The 13648-nt window shown below is 38.9% G+C and overlaps 1 protein-coding gene and 1 long non-coding RNA gene across 3 annotated transcripts in view; one reads left to right on the top strand and one right to left on the bottom strand.

Annotated features, from left to right (window-relative positions):
• Positions 1-13353, top strand: part of prkn (parkin RBR E3 ubiquitin protein ligase) — a 384030-nt gene extending 370677 nt beyond the window's left edge. For both annotated transcript variants that reach the window (XM_082154627.1, XM_082154628.1), the window contains exons 10-12: positions 10133-10219; positions 10692-10809; positions 13048-13353. In XM_082154627.1, the coding sequence (XP_082010753.1) occupies positions 10133-10219; positions 10692-10809; positions 13048-13157 (315 nt within the window). In that variant the 3' untranslated portion in view covers positions 13158-13353. The remainder of the gene's footprint in view (positions 1-10132; positions 10220-10691; positions 10810-13047) is intronic.
• LOC309487125 overlaps positions 5643-13648 on the bottom strand; it is a 149931-nt gene continuing 141925 nt past the window's right edge. The window contains exons 2-3 of the long non-coding RNA XR_014201764.1: positions 6498-8846; positions 5643-5981 (exon numbers count right to left, since the gene is read on the bottom strand). This is a non-coding gene — a long non-coding RNA (uncharacterized lncRNA). The remainder of the gene's footprint in view (positions 5982-6497; positions 8847-13648) is intronic.

Below are 13648 nucleotides of genomic sequence, written 5' to 3' on the forward strand. Positions count from 1 at the left end.
CAATAAACCAAAACAAAATACATGCAGGAGCACTGCAGTTTCATGCTGGAACGCAGGAGAATCACATCCAACTAAACATAGATGAGAACGGAAAACTAACAATGCACAGAGAAACCAAATAGCTAAAGGAGGAGCAGGTGGATCAACTCAATGAAACAATGAGTAACCATAGCAACAAACAAAAGCATGCTAAGAAACCATGGAAACAGAAAATAAACACTGCATACAATGATTTACAAACTAAAAGTCCAGGACTACAAAACGTAAAACAAACTGAATGTTACAGGCAGTCAGTTTTTTTTTTAGTTTTTTTTTTATATCATTTCACAATTTTCACTTTTAATTTCACTTTATATTTAAATTGCCCCTTTTATGCTTTATTGAATATTACCTTTGTGAATGCAAAAGGTCTGCAAAGTTTTAAAGATCAAAGTGCACGACAAATAAAGTTATTGTCTCTTAAAGGAAAGAATCGATTCTGAACTGCCGAAACGAGTCGTCAGTAATTCCAGTCTCACTTCCTGTTACAAACCTATGTAACAATGTAACACATTTGCATAATGTCAGCCTGTGGTGTTCATTGGCTGCCCGTGAACAACATCTACTTTTACCCTCATGCACTGAAGTTGCAGCTGAGACTGGAAGAGTTTGGTTTGTGTTGTCGACGTGTTTTCAGCGCTGGGAATCCACTTTGCTGCACTTCAAAAGAATGAGGACTCACGCAATTGATACGGATGCTATCGTTACCGTCGAATCACTGTGTATCAAGCGCTGAGGAAGAGCCGGAGTTGACATCCAGATATAGTAATGTGCGTTGTGTTTCCGACACGTGCTGTATGCGGTCGACCAATCACAGCAGACTGGGCCATCTGACCAATCAGAGCAGAGTCGGCTCTCAGTAAGGAGGAGTTTAGAGAGACTGAATCTTTGAATTAACCGTTTCAGACTCTTTGAGAAAGAGGTGATGCTTCGATGTATATTGTGAGAAAATTAAAGTGTTTTTTGACCTTGGATGCATGTAAACCTATTGTAGGAGAACCCAAAACAAAATTAGGAACCTTTAAAATAAGATAACTGGGTACTTCAAGACTTTCAAGACTTTCAAATTGAAATAAATTTGATAGCACGTAACATCCTGTGGTGGGCAATATTTTAATATTTTTAATTTCTTCTGATATATTTTTGCTAGTGAGATCACATTGGCTAATGGTTACGTACAGTTGTAGCTTTAGCTGTGATTTAGTCTATTTTTGTGTTTGTTAATAAGTTTGAATTTGGAGAGCTTGTCCCTTATCTTCTAACCACACGACTTCTACAGTGTCCATGTGAGAGCGAGCGAGTGTGTGTGTGTGTGTGTGTGTGTGTGTCCGGTTTCTGCTGTGGTCAGAGCTGCGTCTGTGAGCTGCAGATAAAGGCTTTATTGGAGGTGGTGTTAATGAACCGTTTGCACCAGCACACACACATATACCAGCGATGGCACATAAAAACACAGACAGGTTTTTACACGCTCTGGACCTGAGGGACACCTCGCAACCTGTCCTACTTCACCTACAGGAAAATCAATATATCCCCTCTCTATATCTTGTCTTCCGTTTTATTCGGCCTTCCTCTCTTTTGTTTGCCCTGTATCAGCAGTGTGTGTTGAAAACTAGAGTTGATCTCGCTCTATTCAGTTTCAGTTTTGTAGTGTGTGTGTGAATTCAGCAGGGTTTGCTGTGGTGGTTTGTGTGTTCAGTGAGTGTGAACTGTCAGCTCTCAGCTTCATGAGAATCAAGATGTAGTGATGGAGAAAGATCTGCTGTACTGGAACAACAGGCATTATTAATAATGCTGAATGTAAAGAAGTTTTTAGATTTTCAGTTGTACAAATTATAAAATATAATATACTTGTATTTTGTGCCAAAATAGCTAGCAACTTCCAAGCTACATAATCAGCCCTGTTACCTATTCTAAAGTGTGTGTGTGTGTGTGTGTGTGTGTGTGTGTGTGTGTGTGTGTGTGTGTGTGTGTGTGTGTGTCTGTGTCTGTGTCTGTGTCTGTGTCTGTGTCTGTGTCTGTGTCTGTGTCTGTGTCTGTGTCTGTGTCTGTGTCTGTGTCTGTGTGTGTGTGTGTGTGTGTGTGTGTGTGTGTGTGTGTGTGTGTGTGTGTGTGTGTGTGTGTGTGTGTGTGTGTGTTTGTTTAATCAGAAATTTTTAATTAAATGTTATTGATGTCTGTTTAATTGTTTTTATTCATTTAATGTTAAAAATAATTATAAAACAATTACAAAGTGTTTTAAACTTTTTTCAGGCATTTTTGGTTTGCGGGGGGAAAAAGGAATGCAAAATGAAGACTTTAAAAATAATATTAATAATAATAATAATGTGATCTGAAGCGGAAAAATAATGGACTTAAAAAAAGTAGCCATAATTTCACAAATTATTCAAATGAAATGGCAGGTTACATATTGAATTAAATGTGATTTTTTTTTTTTTTTTTTTTTTGAAGGAAAAAAAAACATTTATTTACAACTCTTAAAAAGTGTTATTATAGTATCATTGAGATACTATAGTTTTTTTTTTTATTATTATTATTAATGATTATTTTGTTGTGTTTTATCATGTTTATATTTTTTATTATTATTTATTCGTTTTTTTTCTTCTTTTTTTTTTTCATCAAGTTAAGCAATATGATTATGAGAAATGTTGCCTTGGCAGTTGAGTTATAATAATAACCATACAGGGGAAAATCTCAGTGTATAACCTTTCGTTTGTTTGCACCTTTAAAAAAAAAAAACTGTTAACACTTGATTTGTGCCCTAATTGTTGGAAACGTCAGGTGACTAGAGGAAGTCTGTTTTTAAATGGCATGTTTATGAGAAGCTGTTCTGTACGATCTGTCTGTTCTCTCATTGTGTTTGTGGCTCTGAGCGCTGGGGACCGTGAGCCAGGTGTCAGAAAGATGCTATTATTGCACTGAAGCCATACATTTGGGTCAGGACTGTGAGCGTGTGTGTGTGTGTGAGAGAGAGAGAGAGAGAGAGAGAGAGAGAGAGAGATCAGTCTGGCAGATGATCAGAGAAGTCTCTTTCTCTAAGAACTCTTTCACCGTTTCACTCTGACGTTCTTATTTAACACACATCAGGCTGCCACTGTCAGATCCTGTCTAAGTCTACACACACACACACACACACACACACACACACACAAACAGAGTTGACTGCATGTATAAACGCTGGAGCCCAGATCAAAGTGTCCTATAGCATAGTGCCCCGTGTTCGGCATGTATAAGTGACAAAGTTCATTACAGAATGCGCTCTATAAGTCTGTGATGGAATGACACATTTAAAGAACAGATACAACTTTTTCCTGTGGCATTTCTGTTTTTTGCTGATTAATATTTTTGTGGAAAGACTGCCATTGAAAAGTTTAAGGTAAGAAAAAAAAATACAGACATGTTAAATTGAGTTACAAAATAATTCTATTTTAAATAAATGCTGTTCTTTTGAACTTTCTGTTAGTCAAAGAATCCTGAAAAACTGTGACAGTTTCCTCAAAAATATGAAACAGCACGACTATATTTACACATTGATAATAATCAGAAATGTTTCTTGAGAAGCAAATCATCATATTAGAATGATTTCTGAAGGATCATGTGACACTGAAGACTGGAAAATCAGCTTTGATCACAGGAATAGATTATAAATTCAAATATCAAAGTATGTGCAATTGTTAGTGTTTTCCACAGCATTTTTTGCTGATTTGAAACATAAAAAAAAAAAAAAAAAAAGATAAATCCTAAGACGTCATGGGTTAAATTGTATAAATCATAGTTATGTTCAAGAAATTATTATTCGGCTAGATTTAAAAAAAAAAATTTTTATATATAGTAGAATTGCTGTAATCTTTTTTAAATCTCTATCCGGTTAATGATGAATGATTGGGGGAAAAAAATGAAAAAGAATTAGTCAGAAGGTTTAGGATTCCATAATTAGCTCAGATATTTAATAAACAAAAGCACAGAGCGATGATCAGCTTTATGACTGGCAGATGTTCTGAATCTGTGGAGGATTCTGGGAGTTCTGCGGGAACATATTACCTGTTGAAATGCCTATTAGCGACGAGAACTGACTTGACAATTCAAATATCCCATTGCTCAAAAAGTAAAGAAACCGACACACAATTTCACCTAAGAAGGGTTTCACACTGTTCCACATCAAACGCACTGGCTCACACACACACACACACACACTCCGGAGAAATGAGTGTGCTGGAGAAGGACACCAGCGACCAGGGTAATAAACATGAAGGGTGGCGCGTCTGAGAGGGAACAAATGATAGCCGGGGTGAAAAAAGTAGAAAGAAAGTGGCTGTCGAAAGAGCTCTGTTTTCTCGTCATTACTGGAGAGAGGGAAAACAAAGAAGCATCTGTCTCTAGACCTTGAGAGGAGGATCTGTCATGAGCAGCTGAAATTATAATGCAAAAAGATGATGTGATGTTCCCTACTTCACAGTCTGGATCTGTGAAGAAACACTAGATCAGTGGAGCTTCAGAAGAGCTGTGGAGGAAGAGTGTGTGTTCACACGGGCATGGAGAAACACTGCCCTCTTGTGTGGCCTTCCGATCCTGCATGAATATTCATTTGTGCTATTTACGTCATAAACTGGTATTGTAAACGTGATGATGATTCAGACAGACCGAGGCGTATCAGAACTCCTTTAGAAATCAGAGCCGAAGTGTCTGCAAGTATTGGGGAATTAAACCTGTGATAAATGGCTTACATCTAGTCAGCGCTGTTAACTAAGACTATTTCAAGATATTTGCTAATGTTGATATAGAAATAGAAATATTGCCTTGGCAGCTAACTGAAAAAATAAATAAATTGTAAGTTCCAAAAATGACTAAAACTGAAATAAAAATAAAGTAAATGTATTTAAAAAAAAATGGCAAAAGCAACATTCATCAACTTTTTATATTATGGAAATTGCCTGAATTTTATTTATGTATATAAAGTTTAATGCTAATTCAAATTATTAATTTATACTATACTGTGTGTGTGTGTGTGTGTGTGTGTGTGTGTGTGTGTGTGTGTGTGTGTGTGTGTGTGTGTGTGTGTGTGTGTGTGTGTGTGTGTGTGTGTGTGTGTGTGTGTGTGTGTGTGTGTGTGTGTGTGTGTGTGTGTGTGTGTGTGTGTGTGTGTGTGTGTGTGTGTGTGTGTGTGTGTGTGTGTGTGTGTGTAATATATATGGTATGGTATGGTATGGTATGGTATGGTATACTTTATTGTCCCAATGGGAAATTTGTTTCCATTGGGACAATAATGGGAAACAATTTCCCAATGGGAAAACAAACACATCACATACTAACAGGGAAGAATATACACATTTACAATCAAGTAATTGGCCTCACGCTACCGTATACAGTGGAACATGATGTACATCATGCCCACCTAAACACAGGAAAATAATTGGCATCACGCCACTCTATTACACTAAAAAGTCTTGGCATCACGCCACTCTATTACACTAAAAAGTATTGGCATCACACCACTCTACACTAAAAAAAAAAAAAAAAAAGAAAAAAGAAAAGGAATTGGAATCACTCCACTCTATACATATAGGAAAGTAATTGGCATCACGCCGCTCTATACACTACAAGGTAATTGGCATCATGCCGCTCTATACACTGGAAAGGGATTGTCCTCACCCCACTCTATACACTTATAAAGTAATAGGCATCACACCACTCTGTACACTTGAGAGAAAAAAAACAAAACCGAACTTAAAATAATTATTTCTACCTTCTATTATTTAATAACTTAACAGCTGAAGGAATGAATGAGTTCTTGAACCGGTTTAGTCTACAGCTAGGCATTCTTAATCTTCTCCCCGATGGCAACATTACGAACTCAGAGTGCAGGGCATGTGTTGTATCATGCAGAATCTTATTTGCCTCCCTCAATATAGATTTGTCATATAGGGTTTGGAGATATAACGGTTCTGCTCTGCCCATGATCTTCATGGCCGTATGAACAAAACGTCCAAGCCTAGATTTCAGATGTACTGTTAAATTACCGTACCAAAGATGTATTCCGTAACTGATCACATTCTCCAATACAGCCTGATAAAATAACATCATAATCTTACTACTGACACCATAAAGTCTAAGTCTTCTCAAGAAATACCGTCTTTGTTGTAGCCGAGTGCACAAATTATCTATATGAACCTGCCATGTAAGAGAACAGTCAACGTAAACACCAAGATATTTATATGAGGACACTTGTGCAATAGGAACATCATGAATATGTATAGGGCTATGGTTTCCGATTGACTTTGGATCGAATATCATCTCCTCAGTTTTCTTCACATTTACAATCAGGTGGTTGGCATCACACCACTCTATAAACTGATTAATCTCAGAGCAGTAAGACGAAATATCTTGATCTTTATATAATAAGCTCAGAATCGCAGTATCATCACTAAATTTCACAATATAGTTGCTACTATTATTCCTCACACAACTGTTTGTATACAATTTGAAGAGGACTGGGGAGCTCACACACCCTTGCGGGGCTCCTGTACTAATGTCATAAGAGTCGGAGATCTTCCCGTTAACCTTAACCTGTTGGGTTCTGTTCGTTAGAAAAGAAAAATACCATTTAATAAAAAAAGGATTTACATCCATCTGTTTTAGTTTCTCCAATAATAAATACGGTTGCAAAGTATTAAAAGCTGAACTAAAATCAATAAAAAGTAGGCGTGCGTATGCCTTTGAATCGTCCAGATGTTTAGATACTAGATGGGTGATACTTCCTACTGCATCATCCGTACTCCTGCCCTGTCTGTACGCAAATTGCCATGGATCTAGTTTTGACATTACTTCACCTTTCAATAAGGACACAATGTACTTCTCGAAGCATTTCATTATTATTGATGTCAACGCTACAGGTCTAAAATCATTGTTCTCGGACGGATGAGGCTTTTTTGGAATTGGAATAATCACAGCTTTTTTCCAGAGCACAGGAACTATATGAGAATCCAATGAACGCTGAAAGAGTGTACACCACACTGGAGTAAGTTCTGCAGCACAGGTTTTCAAAAGCTGTGAAGAAATCCCATCAGGTCCCTTGGATTTCTTTGTGCATAACTGGTGAAACAGTAATTGCACCTTAGAACTGTCTACCTGTAGTCTAGTGCCCATATCATCCGACAGAGAACTTATAACAGATCTGCATTTATCAGAGAAATCATGAGTTTGAAACCGCAGATAAAAATTATTAAGTTCATTAGCTTTCTGTAAATCATCACTTGTACTTATATGTGGTCTATTTGGTTGTTCAATTGTATTCCACATTTTTTTCGAATTTGAAGTGGAGAACTGACGCTCAATAAGATCTTTCTGTCGTCCCCTTGCTTCTTTTAAATGATGATTAAGCTCTTTTTGTATTATTTTCAACCCAGCAAGATCATGGTTTTTAAACGCAGCTTTTTTCCTGTTAATGCAATTCTTAATTTCTTTAGTTATATGAGGTTTGTTGTTTGGATATATAATAACCTTCTTTTTAGTGAGTACATTGTCCACACAAAAATGTATATATTCCGTTATTGTCTCAGTAGTCGTATCAATGTCCATATCATTAAAAACATTCCAATCTGTACAGAGGAAACAACCTTTAAGTCTCTCAGTGGGATCGTCCGACCATACAGTCACTTCCTTCATGCATGGTTTACTGCGTTTGAGCATAGTCCTGTATGTAGGAATTAGATGGATAGTGTTGTGATCGGAGTTAGCCAGCGGAGGTTTCGCTCTGGCCTCATAAGCCTTTTTAATGTTACCATAGCACTTGTCTAGGGTTCTGTCCTTTCTTGTCCCACATTTTATATATTGTTCGAAACCAGGCAAAAACAGTTCAAGCTTGCACTGATTAAAATCACCTAAAATGAATACAGGAGCCTCTGGAGAACACTGTAGTTGTTGGTGAACACAATCCGCTATACACTCTGCCGCTCTTGCTGCGTTTCCACTAGGAGGGACATAGACCGCACAAACAACGACACTACCAAACTCCCTCGGTAGATAAAAAGGTCTCATTTTCAAGCACAGAACTTCAGCGTCAGGACAGCCGATTGAGTCTTTAATTATGTACTGTTTAGACCAAGCGTTACTCACATACACAGCCAGACCGCCGTCTCTGATTTTCCCAGGGGGATAGGGTTTCATATTATTTTGAAGTTTCCCCGGGCGCCGCCATTGGCTAGCAGACCATCACCTGCTGTTAGCATCCCATTGACTCCCATTCATTTTGGCGTCACTTTGACAGTGAATAACTTTACATCTGAGGCGTTTAAAGACTCCATTTGTCCATTATTTATTTCTAAAGAAACACGAAAATGTATAAAAGGCTCCATTACCTTGTATCTTATGTTATGGCCCCGTAGAAGCAGTTTTTGTAAAAGTAGGCTAACGATTGCGTCATAACCACGCGACTCTCTGTCGCACAGTAGAGAGATTACCGTATGGACAGGAGGAGAAGCTCACGTGCAATCGGGGGGACGTGGAGGCAAAATGACAAAGTAATTAATCAGAATACTTAGCAAAAGTTTCTCCTGCTCCTAGCTCATGGACACCTCCTACTCACACTCTCCGCCTCTGCAAGTTTCGGAAGGGAATGATTCAGATTTCTCTCGGCACAGCTACTAGTAGATAGACAGGTTGCCCACGTCACATCTACGTCGTCAAGCTCAGTTTGAGTCTGCGCAGTACGCTCGACCATCAGGAAGTTAGTGCTTCTAATTGCCTTTACTTGTCTCCGTTGAATCCAATGGGGTCGCTGTGTCCAGTTTATATACTGTCTATGGTTTTTTTCCCTGACTGTGCATTCCTGTCCGCCCGCTCCAGCGAGAATCCTTCCAGCTCCAGAGCAGCGTCCGGGACATCGCGGTGCAGCCATGTTTCCGTAAACACCATCAAACTTGAAGTGCGATATTCAAAACATACTTTGGAGTTAGCACGAAGTTCCTCCATTTTACCATGCAGTGATCTGGCATTGCACAGTATCATCGATGGTAAAGGTGGTCTGTTTCCTCGTCGTCGAAGACGCTGCCGTATTCCGCCTCGTTGGCCTCGTCTCCTATGCCTTCTATTGCGTACAGATGACGACCTAACGCAAACAGGCAGGTTCAAAGGAGATGGCCCGGCATGGCGTAGCGCAAACAATGCGTCTTTGGTGTAGCTGATTGACGTCCATGTTACCACACCTGTATGTAGTGTTTGGCACCGTGCAAGATATCCCAATACAGCGGCTACTAGACACAGCTGAACGAACATTGTCATACGGATATCGGCGTTAGAGCAGTCACAATTTTAAAATAAAAATAAAAAGCTAAAAAACGGATAAGAAAGAGCAAACAAACAACAGACGAATGCAGTAGAGCAAGAGTCCGGGTCGCAAGCAGAGCAGCGCAACCGAAGTAACTTCGCCTGATATATATATATATATATATTAAAGCTCATTTAAATGATTAATACAAAATAGTATACAATTAATACTAAAATACTAACATGGCTTTTAATGTCTCTGCACATTATTCTGGAATAGTTTACAGTATTTTGCCATTGTAAAAATCACCTGCTTCACGTGTAAAGGTCACGGAAAGGTTATGTTTCCGGTTTACAAAAAGCATCAAATCCACATATTATAATGATTTCTGAAGGATCATGTGACACTGAAGACTGGAGTAATGATGATGAAAATTCAGCTTTGATCACAGGAATAAATTAAATACAGGAAAATAATTATAATAATAATAATACACTGAACAAAATTATAAACGAAACACTTTTGTTTTTGCCCCCACTTTTCATGAGCTGAACTCAAAGATCTAAGACTTTGTCTATGTACACAAAATATCTATTTCTCTCAAATATTGTTCATAAATCTGTCTAAATTTGTGTTAGTGAGCACTTCTCCTTTGCCGAGAGAATCCATCCACCTCACAGGTGTGGCATATCAAGATGCTGATTAGACAGCATGATTATTGCACAGGTGTGCCTTAGGCTGGCCACAATAAAAGGCCACTCTAAAATGTGCAGTGTAATTGCTGATCAATATGAGAGCTGTGGCATATAGTAAGTGATTTTCTGTTTGTGTCAGTTGGTGTTTTGCAGGGACTGTAAGGAAGAGTATCACGAGGGCTCCTGCACACACATGATGGCCACAGCAACAGGACGTGCCCTACAGGTGAGAAACACACACTTTGGGACAGGCATTATTACCACATCACATATGATATGCATGGGCACAGTTCAGTTAATGTTGGCCAGATATCATCAGTCATCTCTCTTTTGGGTTGAGCCGCCTGAGATTATAGTCATAAGAGTGTCAGTGCAAGCCATTCCCAAATCACCTGATTCATGACAGAACCATAGAAGAGGAGGAGTTTAAAGCTCAAGTCTGCCTGTGCTGTGTTTGATCCCTGCTCTACGGTGTGTGTGTGTGTGTGTGTGTGTGTGTGTGTGTGTGTGTGTGTGTGTGTGTGTGTGTGTGTGTGTGTGTGTGTGTGTGTGTGTGTGTGTGTGTGTGTGTGTGTGTGTGTGTGTGTGTGTGTGTGTGTGTGTGTGTGTGTGTGTGTGTGTGTGTGTGTGTGTGTGTGTGTGTGTGTGTGTGTGTGTGTGTGTGTGTGTGTGTGTGTGTGTGTGTGTGTGTGTTTCAGGGTTATGTTGTAGATGAAGAAGCGGCTCGTCTTGCCCGCTGGGATCAGGCCTCACAGGACACTATAGCCCAAACCACTCATCCCTGTCCCAAATGCCAAGTTCCCGTGGAAAAGAACGGTACGGATGGGACCTTTTACCTTTCTCTAGTTTCTCAGGGGCTTTTCAGAATACAGTCCTACCATACTGCTCTTACTTTTACTATTACTGACTGCTTACAGTGCTGGGCAGTCACTGATTATATGTAATCTGGAATACGTAATCAGATTCCAAACATTAAAGTCGGCATTAAATGGATTATGAAATGTGTAATGTAATAGATTGTTTCCAATTATCATTTCTGTCATGTAATTTGTAATCAGTATCAGACTAGAGTTTATAAACTGCTAATGCACAGGGTAGCGTCATATTTCATTTCTGACAGGAATGAATACGAGGCTGTGAGGGAAAGAAGTGCAGTGTGTTCAATGGTTCGGATTGTTGTTTAACAACATTTTTGTTAAACAACAACAATGTTGTTTTAGCTAAGTTTTAGCTAATCTTTCCAAGAAAAAACAAAAAAAAACAAAAAACTTGCAGTAAACAAAAACTCGTGAAAGAGAGTCGTGAAAATGAAGTGATCTAGGACCGTTATACAGTGCATGCTATTGTAAGAAACTGTACGTCTATCACCCATTATTTATAAAAATAAGCATGTTCATTTTACATTATGCATTTTAATATGGAAGGGACTTTTTTGTTTAGAATTTTTGTTCCACACAGATTTTAATTTCGTTTGAAATCAAACAATAATTTGTGAACCACCTGCAGTACCGCTACGGACACCTAGGGGTCGCAAACCGGCTATTTCTAAATTATTATCCACAATGTGCAGTATACTGAGCACACTGCATGAAATACTGTATCTCACAATGGAATTTTTAATACACACTCACCCAACACTTTATTAGGTACACCTTGCTAGTACCGTGTTGGACCCTCTCTTGCCTTCAGAACTGCAGTAATTCTTCATGGCACAGATTCAACAAGGTGCTGGAAACATTCCTCAGAGATTTTGCTCCATATTGTCCTGATCGCATCACACAGTTGCTGCAGATTTATCTCTGAACATCCATGATGTGAATCTCCCGTTCCTCCACATCCCAAAGCTGCTCTACTGGATTGAGATCTGGTGACTGTGGAGGCCATTTGAGTAAAGTGAACATGTTCAAGAAACCAGTTTGAGATGATTTGAGCTTTGTGACAACCTAGTGTTATCCTGCTGGAAGTCATCAGAAGACTGTACACTGTGGTTATAAAGAGATGGACATGATCAGCAACAATACTCAGGTGTGCTGTGGTGTTTGAACGAAGCTCAATTGGTACAAAGTGTGCCAAGAAAATACCATTACACCACCAGCAGCCTGAACCGCTGATACAAGGCAGGATGGATTCATGCTTTTATGTCGCTTACACCAAATTCTGACCCGACCATCTGAATGTTGCAGCAGAAATCGAGACTCATCCGATCAGGCAACATTTCTCCAATCTTATATGAGTCTGTGTGAATTGTAGTATCAGTTTGCTGTTCTCATCTGACAGGAGTGTCACCGGTGTGTGTTCTGCTGCTGTAGCTCTTCTGCTTCAAGGTTGAACGTGTTGTGTGTTCAGAGATGTTCTTCTGCAGACCTCGGTTGAGATATGAGCGCTTATTTGAGTTACTGTTGCCTTTCTGTAATCTTGAACTAGTCTGGCCATTCTCCTCTGACCTCTGACCTCTGACATCAACAAGGCATGTTCTCCCACAGAACTGGATATTTTCTTTTACGGATCATTGTCTGTAAACCCTAGAGATGGTTGTGTGTGAAAATCCCAGTAGATCATCAGTTTCTGAAACACTCAGACCTGCCCGTCTGATACCAACAACCATCCCACGTTCAAACTCACTTAAATCCCCCTTTCTTCCTCATATTCTGATGCTAAGTTTGAACTTCAGAAGATCGTCTTGATCGTGTCAACATTCCTAAACGCAATGATTTGTTGTCATGTGATTGGCTGATAAGATATCTGTGTTAAAGGGCAGTTGAACAGGTGTACCTAATAAAGTGGCCGGTGAGCATATATAAATATATACACAAATGGTTAATTCAGCAAATTGCATCTAGTTAATGCCAGAAATATAAATGATCATATATATATATATGGTCATGTGAGCATATTATTGTATGAAATGTTTTGCATTATATACTGAATACGGTTTCACATTTTAAAACTAGGTTGGTTATCTTTGTTTTTATCTTTACACTCTTTGAGTGTATCATAATGACGCTGTTATCTCCTTCAGTGCAGATAATGGTGTGTTGTCATGATCTTCCTCAGGTGGCTGTATGCACATGGTGTGTCCGCGGCCACAGTGCAGGTTTGACTGGTGCTGGATCTGTCGTGTGGAGTGGAACAGGGAATGTATGGGAAACCACTGGTTCGGATGAAGACTTGTTTGGATACGCTCTGAAACTCACGGAATGGAACCAATGGGAAACCTTTCAGGACACTGTTAAATCATTATCACTGTTGTGAGGTACATATCATGAAATGCTGCTGACATTCAATGGTAGTTGTGGTAACCACAAATATTGTAGGTGCGATGGAAAACAATTCTAGTGTTATTAAAATGTTTGAATGAAATCCTGAGTCGTGTTTTTTTTTTTGTGTGTTTTTTTTAATATAATTTCCAACATTTAATTTGCTAATGGGAGTGTTGCTGTATTTCTGACTACACTCAATAACCACAATGAAAGTTTCCCCCAATCCAGCTTTGATTGTTATGCTAACCTGATCCAATCTAACATTCAAAATCTACTAGTGGTATACACTATCGTCCAACGGTTTGGGGTCGGCAAGATTTTTTAAGATTCATAAAGAAGTTTTTTATGCTGAACAAGGCCAAAATAAAACGTTAAAAACAGTAATAATGTGAAAT

This window comes from Leuciscus leuciscus (assembly GCF_965113295.1).
Source record: "Leuciscus leuciscus genome assembly, chromosome: 22".
NCBI lineage: Eukaryota > Metazoa > Chordata > Actinopteri > Cypriniformes > Leuciscidae > Leuciscus > Leuciscus leuciscus.